Source organism: Arachis hypogaea, chromosome 9 (genome assembly GCF_003086295.3).
Source record: "Arachis hypogaea cultivar Tifrunner chromosome 9, arahy.Tifrunner.gnm2.J5K5, whole genome shotgun sequence".
Taxonomy (NCBI): Eukaryota; Viridiplantae; Streptophyta; class Magnoliopsida; order Fabales; family Fabaceae; genus Arachis; species Arachis hypogaea.
In genome coordinates this window covers 29,846,024-29,865,490 of record NC_092044.1, presented here as the reverse complement: position 1 = coordinate 29,865,490, position 19,467 = coordinate 29,846,024, and the positions used below count along the sequence as shown (strand labels likewise).

At 31.9% G+C, this 19,467-nt stretch overlaps 1 protein-coding gene and 1 pseudogene across 1 annotated transcript; both read right to left on the bottom strand.

The window, feature by feature from the left end:
- Positions 1-2,254: 2,254 nt before the first annotated feature.
- On the bottom strand, positions 2,255-5,062 carry LOC112710790 (uncharacterized; annotated as a pseudogene).
- Positions 5,063-14,566: 9,504 nt separating this feature from the next.
- On the bottom strand, positions 14,567-19,200 carry LOC112710789 (putative pectinesterase/pectinesterase inhibitor 28). The gene is made up of 4 exons (XM_072202860.1): positions 18,962-19,200; positions 18,375-18,882; positions 16,685-17,216; positions 14,567-15,544 (listed from the first exon to the last, which is right to left on the bottom strand). Exons 2-4 carry the CDS (start codon positions 18,855-18,857, stop codon positions 14,811-14,813), a joined length of 1,749 nt encoding a protein of 582 aa, XP_072058961.1. The 5' UTR covers positions 18,858-18,882; positions 18,962-19,200; the 3' UTR covers positions 14,567-14,810.
- Between the last annotated feature and the right edge of the window lie 267 nt (positions 19,201-19,467).

Here is a 19,467-nt window from a genome sequence, read left to right as displayed (position 1 = left end):
TAGTAAAAATTTTATATAAATATAAATAAATTGAAATTAAAAAATATCTAATTTGATAAGATTTTTATAGAGGCGAGTGATAATTTATTTATCATTGATAAATTTTTTATGCATAAGTAGTAGATGATTTTTTTTTTCATTGTTAAAGAAGTATTCCAACATTTAAGTGGTTGATGATCTGTAACTAATACTTGGAATAGTGGAGGAAAATAGTGAATTATTCTCCAAGTCAGGTCGGACATGGATTGTACTACTCGCACTCCAAGCAAGTCGGGTAGGCTGACTTGTATCTTCTTAAAGCACATCTTAGTGGTATCGACTGCTCTTTTCAATTAGAGTGGGCCCAGTTTAGTAGATTAATTTATTTGAGTTATGGCTTTTATTATTTGGGTCATAATATGAATAGTATTTAGATTAGTGATAAATAATCCTTTATCTAATTGTATTTTTTTTATTGATAAATAATCCTTCTAAGGAAAGGTTATTGCAATTAGATGGAACTCCCTCTCCTTCTAATTGGATAACCCTAAATATTGATGAATAAGCAAATGGGAGATCAAAGAGAGCTCGATGTGGAGGTTTATTAAGGGATAGAAGAGGGAGTTGAATAGTGGGTTTCTCATTTTTCATTAGTGACTACTCAGCATTTAAAATTGAATTATGAAAAATAATAAAAGAATTGAAAATTGTCTGGATTATGGGAATTAGAAGTCTGCGGGGGAAAGTAACTTTCAAGCTGTTATTTGCATTATTAATGGCCTAAAAGATATCAACAACTATCCAAATACCCTTATTAGAAACATTAATCATTAAAAAAATAAAAACTGAGAAATACATTTTGTTAACATATATGGAGAAGATAATATATGTGCTGATTGTCTTGCCTGTAAAAATTTAGATCTTATTTAAGACTTTCACTTTTGAAATACAGTGATTAGTCTTTTAGCTAATGATAAACAAAGGATATTTATCCTTGGAATAGTTTATACTTTATAGTTAATTTTCTTTGGATTTTCCTTCCATTATATAAAAAAAAAATCTTTCAAACTATGTGATTTCTTTATTGGTTAATGTTTGTACTATGCTGTGTTAGGTGGTTGTAATTTTTATTGTCTACCAAAAAAAATATATTGTTGTAAAAAGTGTGACTTGAGAGTACATCTGAAAGTCCATTCTAATTCTGATTAGCATTGTTTTGTGGTATTTTTGTGGTCATGAGTAGGGTTGGAAGTGAGTCAAGCCATCTCATAAGTCAGTTCAAGCTCGACTCATTAACAATTCGATAAACGTAAGATTGGTGAGTTGAGTTTGAGTCTAGAATTAAGCTCATAAATTAAATGAATCGAGTTTGAATCGAGTTTGAGTTTGGTCAGTTATATATATATATATATATATATATATATATATATATATATATATATATATATGCATTTAATTTATACTTTTAATATTATATATATACATATGAAATAGTAATATATAATTATATATATATATATTAATCTTAATTATTTAAAATTTTATATTTATTTTTTACATATAATTTTGATGTAAAATATAAATAAAAAATTTATAATTTATTGATAGATAGACAATATATAAAATTGATTTTTTAAAATATACAAGTTATAATTTATTAATATAGAATTATAGATCATAATCCTATTATTTGAGCTAGCTCGTAAGCTTTCGGTGAGCTGAGCTTGAATTTAAGAAATAAGCTCGATTAGTAACGAGTCGAACTGTAAGTCAAACTCAAGTTTCGTAAATCGAGTTTGAGCTTGGTCTAGCTCGACTTACTTCCAGCTCTAGTTGTGAGGAACTGAGGATGCATCGTTGTACTGAAGAACAGAAAAAAAAAAGTTACAAGCAATGAAACAAGAACAAAAGAGGGGCACAAAGTTGTGTCAGTTACCATGGCATGGTAACGGGCGGTGGTGCGGCAAAGAAGATGAGCGCCTTTGAGAGGGGAAAAAAGAAAACAATAGAATTCTTCTGTTTTCTAATTCTACTCCCGCCCCCTCCCCTTCTTTTTCCTTTTTTTGTGGTTCTGCAGACCAACATGCAGTTTAGATGAAATTTTAAAATCGGCCAATTTTTAATTCGGTTTGAACCATTTTCAGAATATTGAGTAAATTCTTTTTTTATATATATATACTGTTATGTTACCATTTTTTTTTCTTGGTTTGTGGCGATAAACTCAAATAAATCTATTAAGGTACCTAATTGCAGTTCGCAATAAGAGCCTAAGGACTTTCTTCAAACTAGCCTTTCATATCACCAAGATTTGGATTCCAAATTATTTCAAGAACAATCTCCAATTCAAAATTTTCTTAAGTTACTCCGCACAATAAAAACAGATCGATGCCTCAGTTTATTTTTTCTTTGAAACTACAACCCATCCATCCTCTGCTTCACCTGCATCCTTTTTGAGAGGCTCATCATCAATCCGCATGTTACCTGAACTCGTGTTTGATTCAGATTTTGGAATGTCCACATCCATGTTTGAAGAAGTAGCTTGCCTAGCACTGCTTTCACCATTTTGACCACCTTGGACATCATCATCTTCCTCATCCTCATCATCATCCTTATCATTCACAATCTATTTAAAAAAAAAAATCATTAAAAAAAAAAACTACTACTACCTACTACTTCAAAATTCAAGTAATGTGGATGAGCTTCCAGTTGCATCTTAGCAAAGATGTAAACAAGAGAAAATGTTCACGTGTCAGCCAACAAAACACTTTTTTCACTATATGTGGTGTTGAGTACATGAACCAAAATGACACCATGATGCGCTATTATGAATCATGTTTGAACATTTAAGCTCATTTAGAAATTAGAAGTTATAGAATTAAAATATTAATGTTTCTCCTCCTATAATATGACCTAAATATAGTATGGGCAAAGCAAACTCATGCATCACATCCCCATCAAATAATATACTTTAACATTGCTCCCTCCAAAAAAAATCCAGTCATATAGGACAAGGAAAAGCCTAAATCAATCATATACATAAGTGTAAATGCAAATTTATAGAATAGCAATATAACACAATCAAGGTTCATACTCATTCCCAAATATTATGCTGTCATTTACCTGTGGCATTGCACGAGGATGCGCAGCTTGGTTAACACAATCAAGGTTCATACTCATTCCTCATGCATAACCATTAGATTTTCAGCTACCTACATCAGTTCGTAATAATAACATGAACATGAAAAAATGAGAATCACAAGAAAATACTGCAAATACACAGATACATCACAAAGGAGTCATTAGCAGTGGCATACACAGCTTTAATTTCTTTTAAGTTTGAAAAAATGACCTTAGGACACAGTTCACATTAAGTTTAATCTATGCTACAAATGGATATGGACACCAGAGCCCTACTTAACTGCTTCTTTTCAAATAAAATACATACAAAACAAAAGGTATATCAAGATTTTAAAATACAAAATAGAAACATGACATGTACATGAAAATTGGTGACTAATGATATGTTCATTCCAAAAACTAAAGACTAAATAGTGTACCATTAATTATGCCTATGATGGCCAGATATTAAGTTTTCAGTTTCCACCTATGAATAAAAAGACAGGGAAGACTGATGTTGTGATCGAGGTGGTAAAAAAATGCAAACCCTCAACCTTGTAGTTAAAGTTCAACTAACATTCAACCCACTTCCATTGAGCTTAACAAATTAGGTAACTTTACTTTCAAACACTATGGTAAACTAAAAATAACAACTACATTTAACCCTTAATTATTGCAAACAAGCAACATGAGCAAAATTCAACAACAAATAATATGTATTAATCCAACAAAGAAAGAAAGATGCACCTCTATGCTGCCATCCTCATCCACTACACTGAGCGAAATCATGCCATTACAGAGTTTGCGCTCCAAGTCATCAATATAAAGCGGCTCTGCGAATCCTTCAGAAAATAAAAATATTAAGGATCTAAAACAAAATAACAATAATTGAAGCAGTGTAATAGCGAGCAACCTCTGGATTGAGTGAACCAGGAGAGGATATCGGTGGCGAGGTTATTGGCCTTGAGGCGGGAGTCAGGGCCACCCCACTGGTTCTCGACGGCGTCACGAAGAGCGGACCAATGCAACAAAACAAAGCCAATGCCTTCGCTGAAAAGTGATAATGAGTTTCCTTGTAACCGTTTCGCAGCCTCCATTCTTCTTCTCTTCTTTCTGGATGGAACCCTGCACACAAAAGGATCAAACCCGTCTCTGCTCTTCTCTAGCGAGGGCAACCAACTGCAAGACAGGGATGGAAGGCTGCGAAGTGCCTGCTCAAAGAGAGGAAGAGCGTCGTCCTGAAAAGGCCACAAGTCTCCTCTTCAGTGCATCAAAATTAAACTGTTTTAATATAATTAAAGCAAGGTTTTGAAAATTGAACTAATGGAACCGTTTTGGCTACTTTATCAAAGGTTGAAAGCTTCAACTAGGCTCAACTGGAATAACTAGATTATAATAAAATAATATATGAAATCATAAACAGTTACACAAACACATAAATATATTCTAATGTAAATCAATAAAATACACAAAAAAATAAAAATTCAACAGCATTGCATTTGTGAGAAATTGAGAAAGCAGTAAGTCTTACAAAGGACGAGAGAGGGCAGCAACCACGGCGGAGAGGGTGACAGAGTTGGGGCGGAGAGGCGAGCAGAGACGTGGCTGGAGAGGAGAGCAGAGAGGCGAATAGAGACGCGGGTGACAGAGATGCTGGTGGCAGCGACACGGGGAGATAGAGACACGGATGACGACGCAGGAGTTGAACGATTAGCAGAACAGGAAGAGAGATGGAAAACAGAGCAACGATGCCGGCAGCGACCACTCTTGCGGTGTTGGAAGACAGAGACGGAGGAGGAAGGAGAGAAGAGGAAGGTAGGCAGCGGCAGTAGCCAAGGGTACTTGCCTAACTTGGGGAGTTGGGGTGAGCTCGACTGATTTATGTTGCGATAAGAATGAAAGATGGATGCCCATTAATGCTGAAGTTTTTAAGAGAGAAAGATGAGATTATTATGTAGACCAATTTGAATGAAAGCTGAATTTGTAAAGCTATAAATAAGGTTTCATAGCCTTACGTACAACACACAAGCAATAATAAAATCCTCTCTCTTCTTTTATATTACTAAAATATCTTTCTCTCTTTATTCTTTATGAATAGTTTCTCTCTCTCTCTTTCTTTTGTTACTACTTATAATATATGAATAACTTCTATTGAGCTAATTATATTAATATTAGAGTCTTCTATTAACACTTCTTTATTTTATATTATATCTTTCTTATTTATTTATTTAGTTGTTTTACAACACGTTATCATCACGAAGCTCTAATAAAATTTTAGGAAGACTCCAGGTAACAAATTTTCATTATGTTGAAGCTCTCTCATCTTAAATTTAATGCTCTTGATATATTTCGAAATAATTATTTATCATGGATATAGATGTTAAAATCTATCTTGATTTAATGGATCTTGGAGATACCATTAAGGCTGAAAATAATGCATCCCAGAAGGATAAAGCCAAAGTTATGATTTTTCTTCGTCGTCATGTTGACGTATGATTGAAAAATGAATATCCCACATTAAAAAATCCTGCAGATCTATGGAAAGACCTTGAAGAAATGTACAATCATCAAAAGACGGTTATACCTCTTCAAACCCGATATGTTAGAGAAAATTTTCTCGACCTTCCATATCTTGATTGTGCTCCTGCAGCAGCAGTATCGAGAAAAAGAATTTAAAAATGTTCTGAGTTAATTTCTTGCTTTCTTGTTGCTGAACGCAACAATTAGTTGCTCTTAAAAAATCATGAAGCGCGCCCAGCTGGCCCCGCCCCATTTCCTTAAGCAAATGCGGCAAATTATAACCCCAGAAGAGGTAAATGACAAAATTTTGATAACAAGAAAAATTATGGAAGGAAAAGAAATTATGCTCACAAGAAAAGATCTCACCAGAAGTGGGATAAAGAAAAGGAAACAATTTTGTTACAAATGATGAAAATTCCACCACTCATTATGATGTATCTAATTTCTTTAAGGATTTTGAAAGAAATATTGGCTATTTGATCAATGATGGAATAGTTTGATATGTGTATATGTTTGTTAAGTATTCATGTGAATAATTTTTATTGTGTATGTATTTCTACTCATTTTATTATTATTATTATTTGTCTTTAAAGAAAAATGGCAAGGACATATCCTGAAGATATTTGCCTTGCGGATAGTGCAAGATCGCACACTATTCTTAAAAGTGATATATATTTTAGCCATCTTGTGCCAAAAGAAGAATATGTTAATACTATTATTGGCTCGGGCAATGTGATAGAAGGCTCCGGAAGAGCTATAATTTTGTTTCTTGGAGGAACAAAATTCATAATAAATAACGCACTATTGTCTACCAAGTCTCGAAGAAACTTGTTGAGTTTTAAAGATATTCGCCAAAATGGATATCATATTGAGACTATGAATGAGGGAAATCATGAGTACTTATGTATCACAACTCATGATTCAAATAAGAAAGTTATATTAGAAAAGTTGCCCTCACTTTCATCTGGGTTGTATTATACCAAGATTAGTGCAATTGAATCGCATGCCACTGTAAACCAGAAGTTTACTAGCCCAAATGAATTCATAACTTGGCACGATAGATTGGGTTATCCGGGAACAACCATGATGAGGAGAATTATTGAAAACTCTCATGGACATTCACTAAAGAACCAGAAGATTCTTAAATCTAGTGAATTTTCTTGTGCTGCATGTTCTCAAGGGAAGTTAATTTTAAGGCCATCACCAGTAAAGATTGGATTTGAGTCCCCTGAATTCCTAGAAAGGATTCAAGGTGATATATGTGGACCTATTCATCCACCATGTGGATCTTTTAGATATTTTATGGTCCTAATAGATGCATCTTCGAGATGGTCACATGTGTGCTTATTATCTTCTCGCAACCTGGCGTTTGCGAGATTACTGGCTCAAATTATTCGATTAAAAGCACAATTTCCAGAAAATCCAATCAAAGCAATTCGTCTTGATAATGCTGGTGAATTTACTTCCCAAGCTTTTGATGCTTATTGTATGGCTAATGGAATAAGTGTTGAACATCCAGTAGCTTATGTTCACACACAAAATGGGTTAGCAGAATCACTTATTAAGCGCCTCCAATTAATTGCTAGACCCTTGCTTATGAGAACAAATCTCCCAACCTCGGTTTGGGGGCATGCTATTTTACATGCCGCAGCACTTATTCGTTTGAGGCCAACGAATTACCATCAGTTCTCTCCTATGCAATTAGCTTTTGGCCAGCAGCCAAATGTTTCCCATTTAAGAATATTTGGGTGCGCGATATATGTTCCCATTGCGCCACCTAATCGCACCAAAATGGGACCCCAAAGAAAATTGGGGATATATGTTGGATATGATTCTCCCTCTATAGTGAGGTATCTTGAGATACAAACTGGTGATGTGTTTAAAGCCCGGTTTGCGGATTGTCATTTTGATGAATCAAAATTTCCAACATTAGGGGGAGAGACTAAGCTTCCTGAAAAGGAACTTAATTGGAATGCATCATCGTTGATGCATTTAGATCCTCGATCAGGGCAATGTGAACTAGAAGTTCAAAAGATTATACCTTTGCAAAGAATAGCAAATGAATTGCCTAATGCATTTTCCGATGCAAAGAGGATTACCAAATCTTATATACCAGCGAAAAATGTCCCAATTCGAATTGATGTCCCAGTAGGACAAGTAGCCACTGAAGCAAATTCACGCCAGAAGCGTGGTAGGCGGAAAATGCCCCAATTCGAATTGATGTCCCAGTAGGACAAATAGCCACTGAAGCAAATACACGCCAGAAGCGTGGCAGGCCTGTCGGTTCCAAAGACAAAAATCCTCGAAAGAGAAAAGAGGTAAATACGATTCCTGTTGAAAAAGACATAGTAAAGACACCTGCAGTTGTCCAAAATTCTGATATAACGCCAGAAGACGTTCAGGTACCTGAAAATTGTGAAAATGACGAGATCTCGATAAATTATGTCTTTATAGGAGAGAAATGGGACCGAAATAAGACAATTATCAATGAAATATTTGCATATAATGTGGCATTAAATATCATGCATGAAAGTAAGGATCTTGAGCCAAGATCAATTGAAGAATGTCGACAAAAAAAAATGATTGGCCAAAATGGGAAGCAGCCATGAAGGCTGAATTAGACTCACTTGCAAAACGTGAAGTCTTTGGACCTGTAGTCCGTACACCAGAAGATGTAAAACCTGTTGGATACAAATGGGTATTTGTGAGAAAACGAAATGAGAAAAATGAAGTTGTGCGCTACAAAGCCCGACTTGTGGCACAAGGTTTTTCACAAAGGCCCGGTATAGATTATGAAGAAACGTATTCCCCCGTAGTGGATGCGATAACATTGTGTTATTTGGTCAGCTTATCTGCATATCATAAACTGCATATGCATTTAATGGATGTGGTAACAGCCTATTTGTACGGCTCATTAGATCGGGATATCTATATGAAAGTCCCTGAAGGACTAAAGATATCTAAACCATCCAGTGAATATTCGCAAGGGTTATACTCAGTCAAATTGCAAAGGTCTTTATATGGTCTAAAGCAATCTGGACGAATGTAGTATAATCGTCTTACTGAGTATCTGGCCAAAAACGGATTCAAGAATGATGATATCTGCCCATGTGTTTTCATAAAGAAAACTACATATGGGTTCATTATAATTGCTGTGTACGTTGATGATTTAAATATCATTGGGACTCCTGAAGAGATTCCAACAATTATAAAAACTCTAAAAAAATAGTTTGAGATGAAAGATCTTGGAAAGACTAAATTTCGTCTCGACCTGCAGATCGAGCATACAAAAGATGGGATCTTTATTCATCAAACAACATACACACGAAAGATCTTAAAGAGATTTTATATGGATAAGTCACATCCATTAAGTACCCCAATGATTGTAAGATCTTTAGATGTGGAAAAGGATCAATTCCGTCTTAAAGAAGAGAATGAAGATATCCTTGGTCCAGAAGTACCATATTTTAGTGCCATTGGAGCGCTAATGTATCTTGCTAATAATACGTGACCTGACATATCATTCCAGGTGAACTTATTAGCAAGATATAGTTCCTCTCCAACCAGAAGAAATTGGAGTGGAATCAAACAAATTTTTCGATATCTTCATGGAACGATTGATATGGGATTGTTTTATCCCTATGGATCCAAGTCACAGCTAGTTGGCTATGCAGATGCCGGATACTTGTCTGATCCACATAAAGGGAGATCTCAAACAGGATACCTGTTCACATATGGTGGAACAGCTATATCATGGAGGTACACGAAACAGACGATTGCTGCAACATCCTCTAATCATGCCAAAATATTAGCGATTCATGAAGCAAGTCGCGAGTGTTTTTGGCTCCGGAGTTTGATCCAATATATTCTGTCATCATGTGGACTGATTGATCATAAGATAGCTCCAACTGTCCTGTTTGAAGATAATACATCATGCATTGCTCAACTTAAAGGTGGATACATCAAAGGCGATAGAACAAAGCATATTTCTCCCAAATTCTTCTTCACTCATGATCTTCAAAATCAAGGGACAATTGATGTCCAACAGATCCACTCAAGTGACAATCTGGCAGATTTATTTACAAAGTCACTCCTAAAATCCTCCTTTGAAAGATTGGTACATGAGATTAGGATGCGTCGATTTCGAGACATTAAATGATATCGGCAAGAGGGGGAGACTGTACTCTTTTTTCCTTGATCAGGTTTTTTTCCCATTAGGTTTTTCTTGACAATGTTTTTAATGAGGCAGTCCCCATCACTAATGGATATTGTACTCTTTTTCCTTTACTAAGGTTTTTTCCCACTGGGTTTTTCTTTAGTAAGGTTTTAACGAGGCAATAATCCTAAATGGTCATCCAAGGGGGAGTGTTGTGATAAGAATGACAGATGGATGCCCATTAATGCTGAAGTTTTCAAGAGAGAAAGATTAGATTATTATGTAGACCAATTTTAATGAAAGCTGAATTTGTAAAGCTATAAATAAGGCTTCATAGCCTTACGTACAACACACAAGCAATAATAAAATCCTCTCTCTTCTTTTATATTACTAAAATATCTTTCTCTCTTTATTCTTTATGAATAGTTTCTCTCTCTCTCTTTCTTTTGTTACTACTTATAATATATGAATAATTTCTATTGAGCTAATTATATTAATATTAGAGTCTTCTATCAACACTTCTTTATTTTATATTATATCTTCCTTATTTATTTATTTAGTTGTTTTACAACAATTTAGGGTTTCTTTCTTTTTTTTTCTTTTTTTTAAATGTAACCTAAGAGGATTTATTATTATTATTATTAACGAATGTTATAGCATTAAACATGACGTTAATCTTTTAAAGATCAAATATATTATTATTATTATTATTATTATTTTTATAAAATTATAATATTAAATAAACCAAAATAATTTCATTATTATTATCTGGAAAAATAAAATTGTTTTTATTAGCATTAGTAACAATAACAATATCAACTTAACAATTCAATATATTTATTAATAACATCAACCATAAATATTTTAATTTAAAAAATACAAAAAAAATTCTGTTACATCAATATATAATAACAATAGAATATTTAAAATTAAACATATAAACTTTTAATTATATTTAACGTAAGAAATTGAATATTCAACAATAAAAATATAATTTTTTTATTATTCACACTAATTAAATAATATAAAATATATATAAAAAATGAAATATATTTAGTGGGAGTAATTTGACCGTGTCAAAAGTTTAATTGAAAAAAATTTGAGGCAACGTTGAGAAAACGTTTGAAATTATTATTATTATTATTATTCGTGGTGTTTTTAAATAATTTTTATTAATTTTTTTTTAAGCCCCACACATTCACAAAGAAAAAATAAAATTAGCTTCTATAACTTAAATTTGGCCCATATTTTATTCACTCTGTAAATAGCCTTGTCAGACAATGGCAGACTAACATTCCATCACGTGTTTTTTTTTCTTCTCCAACACATTAATTTTAGCAAGTGAGGAAAAAAATCACTTTTTATCACAGTAGCATTGGCCTAAAAATAAACTAGTTTAATATCTTTACTATCCAATTATCATACTTCTCACCGCGTTATTCTCATAGCAAGTATATTACGACGATTCTATCTACTTAATAATAAAATGAAAGTCTTTTATTTAAAATTGTAACGATAGTTATTTTTTTAAAAAAAATTAAAAGTTTTTTTTCTTAAAAACAAACATATATATATATATATATATATTTTACACAAATAACTTACAAATATTATATACATATATATCATTATAATTATAACTCTTATCCCTCTTATAAGAATATAATAATAAAAAAGAGGGACACTACAAAAAATCTGTAAAAAAGACGATTTTTTTGGTATTGACAGAGGTTTGAACCTCCATCATTATTAAGAACGACGATTTCAGAAAGTAATATAATTCTGATCGTCATTCTAATTATTACAACGGTTTTTAGATAGGTTAAAACGACGATTCAAACTGTCATTATTTCCAAATAAAACAACATTTTCTAGTTGGTTAAAACGACGTTATTAGTTGGTTAAAATGGTATTTTTGAACTACCATTTTTATCCTAACAGAGTGGTATTTTAGTTAGTTAAAATAATATTTAAAAATGCTGTTTTTACCGGATTAAAATTGTATTTTTAAACTGTCATTTTTATTCTGACAGTAACATTTTTATTGGTTAAAATGACATTTAAAATCGTCGTTTTTACCGGATAAAAGTGATAATTTTATTGGTTAAAATGACATTTTTTTATTAAAATTTCATAATAATAAAAATCATAATCCATAAATAAAATATTATATAATTCATAAACAAAATATTAAACATAATATATAATTTTTTAGTATTAAAAATAAAAAATAATAATTTCTATACAAAAATTTATCTTACTAAATTAACCAAAATATAAGTATTACAAATCACTAATCAGTCAAACTTACCATCCAATTTCTTAAACTATGTTAATATCTAATAATGTATTTAAATTATCTAATAAGTATTATACTTTTTACTACTTAGAATATGAATATATAAGACAAATATCCTAACTAAGTGATGATGAATAAAATTTAGAGGCCAAAAATTTCCTCTCCTTTTATAATTAGCTTTAAAACAAGCCTGCCTTAATTTTCTATAAGGCCAGTGATTGATGCCGAATTCTCTATACCTTCTCTTCAATAATGTCAAACCAATGTTAATCTTGGTAACAGCTTCTCTGATTGGAAAATTGAAGTGCTTCTTAATCTCATCATATTCCAACCCACTCTTCTTATTCTTATTGGTAGTACTTGGAACAAGTTCTAATAACTGCTTCTGTTCTTGATCCTCTTCCTCTTGTAAGCATTAATAAATAGTAATTTCCAAGTAAGCATTCATGTCAAGCAGATTCCCTTCAAACTTTCGTTGTTAATAAATAGTAATTCTTTAACAGAGTCAACTAAGCTATAATTTAAGCTATTTGAAAGATTATAGCTGCTATAATTTACAAACCGAAACTGGAAAAAGAAGAAATAGCACTCACATATATGAAGCTATTCTCCTGTGCTTGATTTTCATCATCAAACACTGTCATTATCAAAATTCACATTACATTTTCACTGTTATCACAAATTTTTGAACGAAAAAGAGATAGAGAGAGAAGTACCGTCGAAAGCTTCAACATCCATTCTACTAAAAATGTAATCCTTAAACAAATGACAATAATCATGGTGTATACCAGATGATACAAAAACAACACCATAACTAATATATTTTTTGTCATCCATGGCAATGAGGTTTAAGCAATAGTGTTTTCTAGATACATGGTCATTCATAGTAGATAAAAAACCTGATAATAAGAGTCAAATTTTAAAAGTTAAAACCTTAAGAAGAAAATGGTTCTTACATTGATTTAGAAGCTATGGTATAAGTGCCACATATCATATCCTCGTCTAGCACTTAAACTAAACCAAAGTAGTAACGTATAAAATTTAAGCATAATCATGAAATTCAAGAAAATGAACAAAAGTGGAGCAGAAGTGAATCAGATATGTAAATTATTTCATGACAGTAATTAAGTAGTAATTCTTCAATATACAAAGAATACAAGAGAGTTATTACACTAAACTAAATTAAACGATTCCAATTTTAAGAAGCAAAATAACAAAAACATAGAGTGCATTATTACTAAATATTTGTGAATCAAATTTATGCCACCATTTTGATCCATCCTATGCATCATTCCTTCAATTTAATAATTGGCAATTGAAGATTATCAAGTAAACAAGAGAAAAGACACTCGAAAAAGAATAAAAATTATTGCAATTCTTACAAGGACATAGAATCTGAGTTCCAAATAAATAATTCAATCTTGCTAGGATTTAGAACGGTTGATACACCACAATAGCAGATAGAAATGAAAAAAAATAAGCATGATGTTTTAACTGATGATGATCATATAGTTAACTGATAAATATCTACTCTTAACCAAGTAAAAAGAGACAAAAAAATAAATAAAACGAATATATTATTCTCAAAATAAGGAATCCTCAAAATTAAACCAACTTGCATTATCCATTCATGTATATATGACAATTCATGAGCTTCTAAATTTTAGTGTATATTATAAAACTAATCACAAGAAAAGAATTTTAAAATTTAAAATTTTTACAAATAAAAATAATAAGAGTTACTAACCTTAATTCATGGTGATAAACTGATAATGATATTAGGAAAAATTCACTTTGTCTTCTTAATTCTTTCTTCAATTAAGTTATTGATTATTAGTGAAAAAGAAAAACTTATTGGTAGAAAGAGAAAACTAAATTTTGATTTTTTTTAAATAAAAACTAACTTCTATCAAATTGGTTACATTTAAAAATAATCATACAACTTCTTTTATTTTATTATCTAATTTAATATTTATTAAATCAATAAAATAAAACACAATACACACATGAAACATCATAGTTTAATTTTTTACAAATCCCCTTTTTGTGGTAGTGTTATTGAACTTTTTTTTTTGTAAAATATTCATAATTGGAAACTAATTATAATATAAATGTAAACCACAAAAAGAAAAAAATAGTATAAGTAAAAAAAACCATAAAAAAATCATCTTTTAGTTAGTGAATATTAGTTTATCTTAAAATTTAGAGTTTATAATTTATGGTGTAAGGATAAGGATTTATGATTTTTTTTTGTTTAGAATTTAGAAAACATCACTTTTGCTAACCATAATAGGATGCTGCTGCTCATGATTTAGGTCATATTTCAAATTTAGTTCACTCTCTATGACACAACATCCTTCACATATGCATTTGGAATGGGGACCAACTTCATATAGGATTACGGTTATTCATGAGCTTGACATAGAACAAGGAAGAAATTAAATAACATAACGTATCTCTGTTTTTGTCACGTTTCTTTAAAACACATTTAAAGAGGGCTTGGTAATCAGTCTACCATGCATAAAATTCCTAAAAGTGGGATCACACGCCAAAAGTGAAAGTACACACCCTACAAGAATATATTAGGTACATAACATGAATATTTACAATTTAAGGGAAATATGGCCCTCAAATAATTAGAAAATAAAAATAACCTTTACATTCCACTGATGACTAAAAACTAATTAAAAATACAAAAAGACTAAGCACAAGTAATAATTAATTAACCACTATTGCCCTTTAAATTTTGTGCTTCGTGAAATTAGTTAAGCCTGGGGAGTAAGGAACCTTAGTAAACCTAATCCAATCGTCACCATGGAAGAACTTGGATGGGAAGAAAGCACCTACAGATTTTTCCGTGAGGTGCTTGACACCATGCCATTTCACGCGCTTCGTTGCATTTGAACCAGGGCCAATGTTATTGAACTCTGCATAGTAACAAGTATCCATGCCGGTATTACCTTCTGGCCCTTGCCAAGGCATGTACCCTTCGGGTTCAATCAAATCTCCGATGTATGTTTGCAAGAACACCGTCCTCGAGTAATTCTTCCATGGACGCGCTAAGTAAGCCTTGCTATCGAACTTCACGTTCTTGTGGTCCTTTGATTCTCCTGGCTCCGCCACAATCGAGCCACCGTGGATTACTATTCCTGAAGGTTGGTGCTTCTCCTTCCGGCCTTGCGCCGTCACGATGCATTGCTGGTTCTGCATGGGCTTCCGGACCACGAAGGTGCAGTTTTGGAAGACGGTGACGGCGTCGCCGAAGATGAAATCGATGGTGCCTGAGATGGTGCAGTCTCGGTAGAATTGACGCATGGTGTGAGCATAGAGTGTGTCTTGGTAGCCATCGAACGAGCATTTGTAAAAGATAGACTTATCTGCTTGGACCCTTACTGCTACTGCTTGATGTTTATGGGCACCTGCGGAGTTCTCAAACCCCATGTTGATGGCGATAAAGTAATCTCCTTGAATTGCTGCCATAATTTGCATCCATTCTTAGGTATTAGCTTGATGATATACATGAGATTTAATAGATATAAGAGTCAACGGAGTTTTGTTTCTGTTTCTACCAAGTTTTCTTTTTAATTTTGGTTTTGATTTAATAAAAGAGTATAATTCTATACAATTCTATAATTATATTTTTTCTGAAAGATTATTCACTTAATCAATATAAAAAATAATTAATTTATTAATATAATATTATATATTTAGATGTAGTTATAAATCTATTTTAGTATATGAAAATTAAATTTTTAACAAAATTTAAAATTTTTCATTTTAATTGTCCATCACGACTTAACAAATGAAACAAAATAATAATAATAATATAAGCAATTTATACCTTATCCTCCGCGGTACCCAACCCAATCAAACCCATTCGTGTACTCTACTTCGCACTTAGTTAGTTAATTTAATAATTTATAGTATTAGTTTTTTATTTTTTATGTTATTAATATGAATAAATTTTGAAATGATTGAATTTTATATTTATTTTAAAAAAATTTGATATTTCTGCGGTAAGATAGAGTAGGATAGGGTTTAGAACTTTAGGGTGCGGGTAGGGTTAGGGTTGAGAGATTCTCAACTCGCGGATAGAATATGATAGAGTTTTAATAAAATTTTCAACCCGCGGATAAGGTTAGGGTATCATCCAAACCCTACCCTACCCTACTCATTGTCAACCCTATTTATATTATTAGAATTTTGAATTAGGTACAAAATTATTTTTATTGGTTAATTATTAGCAAAAATGATAAATTTTATTGTTCTATGTAATATTATTTTTTTTAATTTTAAAAATTTTAATTTTTTTTCGTTTTTTGAAAATTTAGAGTTTAAAATTTATATTTTAAGATTTAAAATTAAGAATGTATCATTTAAGATTTAAGATTTAAGATTTAAAATTTAAGATAAAAATTTTTGTATTTTCTATCCAACACTTAACCATCAAAACAAAAGTGAGTGATCTTTTATTATTAGATGTAATCTCACACTATTAAAAATACGATTGATAGTCAATTAATGGTTACAAAACACCAAAATTGATGCCCCTAGCATTTCTCTTAAAATAATTTTAAACGAAATCTTGTTTATTCTTTTTAAAGGGCACGTACCTACTGTAGCAGTTTTATAAGTGTTGGTCCCATCAATGAAGTTTTTGTTGCCAGTGATTCGTGTCTTATCGCCACCTTCACCAACAAAGACGACATGTCTCATCTCCCTGGTAACCTCAACATACTCTTTGTAAACACCTTTCTTGATGAATATCACAAATGGCTTCATGTTTTTCTGAGGAACATTCTTCAAAGCCTGATTGATGCTAGTGAACTTTGCGCTGCCATCTTTGGCCACAATCACATTGGGCTTCAGCTTGCGTGAACTCGACAGAAGGAGTCTACGTACCCCAGCACCATTGTCAACCCACGATGGGAACTCATCCTCGAGGCGACGATGAGAGCTATCTTGCCGCGTTTCGTTCAACTCTGAGAAAGTATTTGCGAGTTCCGTGATTATGCTTAGGGCATTGCTGCTCATCTTCGTCGCATTGGTCAACGCTTCCTTCATCTTTTCCCCAGCTTTGCTTGTTGTGTTCTCAAAACAATCCAAACATGTCTCTTGATATGTCACCGCTCCGCTAAGCCATACCTTCATCCCAAATATAAACATAGTGTTATGTTCGCATAAAAATGTTACGTCAATTTGTTCTTGAAGATATAAGACGACCCTGTTAGTTAGATTATATAAAGTATCATAAATTATTTTTGGTGGATATTACATTGAAGATGGTGAAAATATCTTCTCATAAAGATATTTTGATTAAAAGTGTGGTTTATTTATTTAGCCACACTTTAAATAAAAACAACACTTTTATAAATATCAAAATCTAACCATACAGTCCAAGAGTCAAAAAAAAAATATATTCACATAAAAAAAATTTATAGAATCTTCATTGTAGTATCACCATTATTTTTTTATGACAACTTTTAAAAATTTAATTTTTAAGTATTTAATTAATATTTTTTTCAGAATTATCTGACAACTAACACAAATTAACCAACTAGCTATCAAATCAATTATTAATATAAAAATAATTAAAATATAAAATATATATTAAAAATAAATTAAATAATACATATATTTATATATAAATATATAATAACTAATTTTTTATTTACATATAATATTTTTATCATTGATATCTTAGAGTAATGTGGTGTTTGAAAACATATACAAATAAATAAAATATATATGCACAAAAAAATAATTACTAATTAATTATTATACATATATAAATATATATTATATAATTTATTTTTAATATATATTATGTATTTTAAGTGTATTCTATATTGGTTGATTGTTTTGGTTGATGATTTTCGATTTTCTCTATCATCCTTGACAAATAAAATAAGATTTTGTTAGATAAACAATTGTTTTTGTAAACAATGTAAAGAATGAATTTTAAAATAGAAAAAGCCTAGGGGCCAGTAATTTTATTGAATTTTGGTCAGCATGTAACCAGCAGAGAAAGGTGAGCCATTGGATGAAATCTCACACCATCAAATCATCATTGATGGCTAGTTGATGGCTAACAATCACAAAAATTGCTGGCCTCTTAGCATTGCTCTTTTAAAATTAGTCTAATAAAATAAAAATATACTACATCTCAAATTATTCACCTAAATCTTAATATTAGAATACCTATATATACACCTAATAAATTGAACATCAAATATATCTATTATTTACATCGTTTAATATTTTTATTATCTACTTATATTTTTTTAATAAAATACGACAAACCTTTAGGCTTGTGAGGATTTCGTCGAGGTTGTTGAGATTAAACTGTCCAATTCTCTCTAATGACCTCGAAAACTCGCTAATAGAGAGATTCATGAGCTGCTTACACGTGTCAAGCGCCATCTTGGCCCTAGGTTCCTTCTCAACCTCTTGCAAGAGATGTGATTTCTGGAGCCCATCACCAATCTTGTTAATGGTTACATTAAATGCAATCTTGATAAGTTCTCTTGGGTCCGTGGTGTTGCCAGCTTCGGCAGTTAGGCTTTCCTCACACTCTTCCTTGTAATCTGTTGGTTGGCAAAGGGCTTTCACTGCTTTCACCGTCGAAGCCACATGGTTTGTGTTTTTCGTGCTTTTTTCGTCCCCGTCGACTTGACTGACACCGACGGTAACCGCCACCACCATAGCGACTAGTATGACAGTAGATATGCCTATGACGGCGATTCTCCGTTTTGCCTCTATACTTTCTTCAAGGTTGGTCGTCATTCTTGAATTTGTCAAGAACCTCCTCCTGGGTTACAAAATAATGTCATGCATGTAAATTATCACAATTAATTACAACTTTGTAAAGAACATATTAAATTAAGTACCTTTTTGTTTATGTTAAATTTTTTGTTTTAGGATATACGTAAAATTAGAAGAAGTTGCAGCCCGGGAGAAGTGAATGGAAAAAAGGGCCTGCTGAGGCGCGGTGGCGATCCTCTGTCAAAGCCCTCTAGAGAGTGCGTCTTTGTGATTGAATGTGCAAAATAGAAAATCCTTTCGTTTTAATATTCTTTTTCAGGTTGATAGAAAATTTTTCAAATATATATATATATAGACACGAAAGAACGGTTTAGAAGCTAGTTGTACTAAAGGTATTGTTTTAATTTGAAGACTAAAGCTATGGTTTAGCTATCATGTTAGGAAAGGATGGATGGCTAGGAAGCCACACGATATATAGAACCTTTTTAATTTTTGGCAAGGTTTTTCGGGTTATTCTAATTTGACAGTGACAAGGCCTTATTTGAATTGTTCATCTCAGTTACTAATATTAGACCATGCCCCTCACCTTTTCCTCTTAATCAATAGGCATCAATTCCCCTGGCCGCAAGTA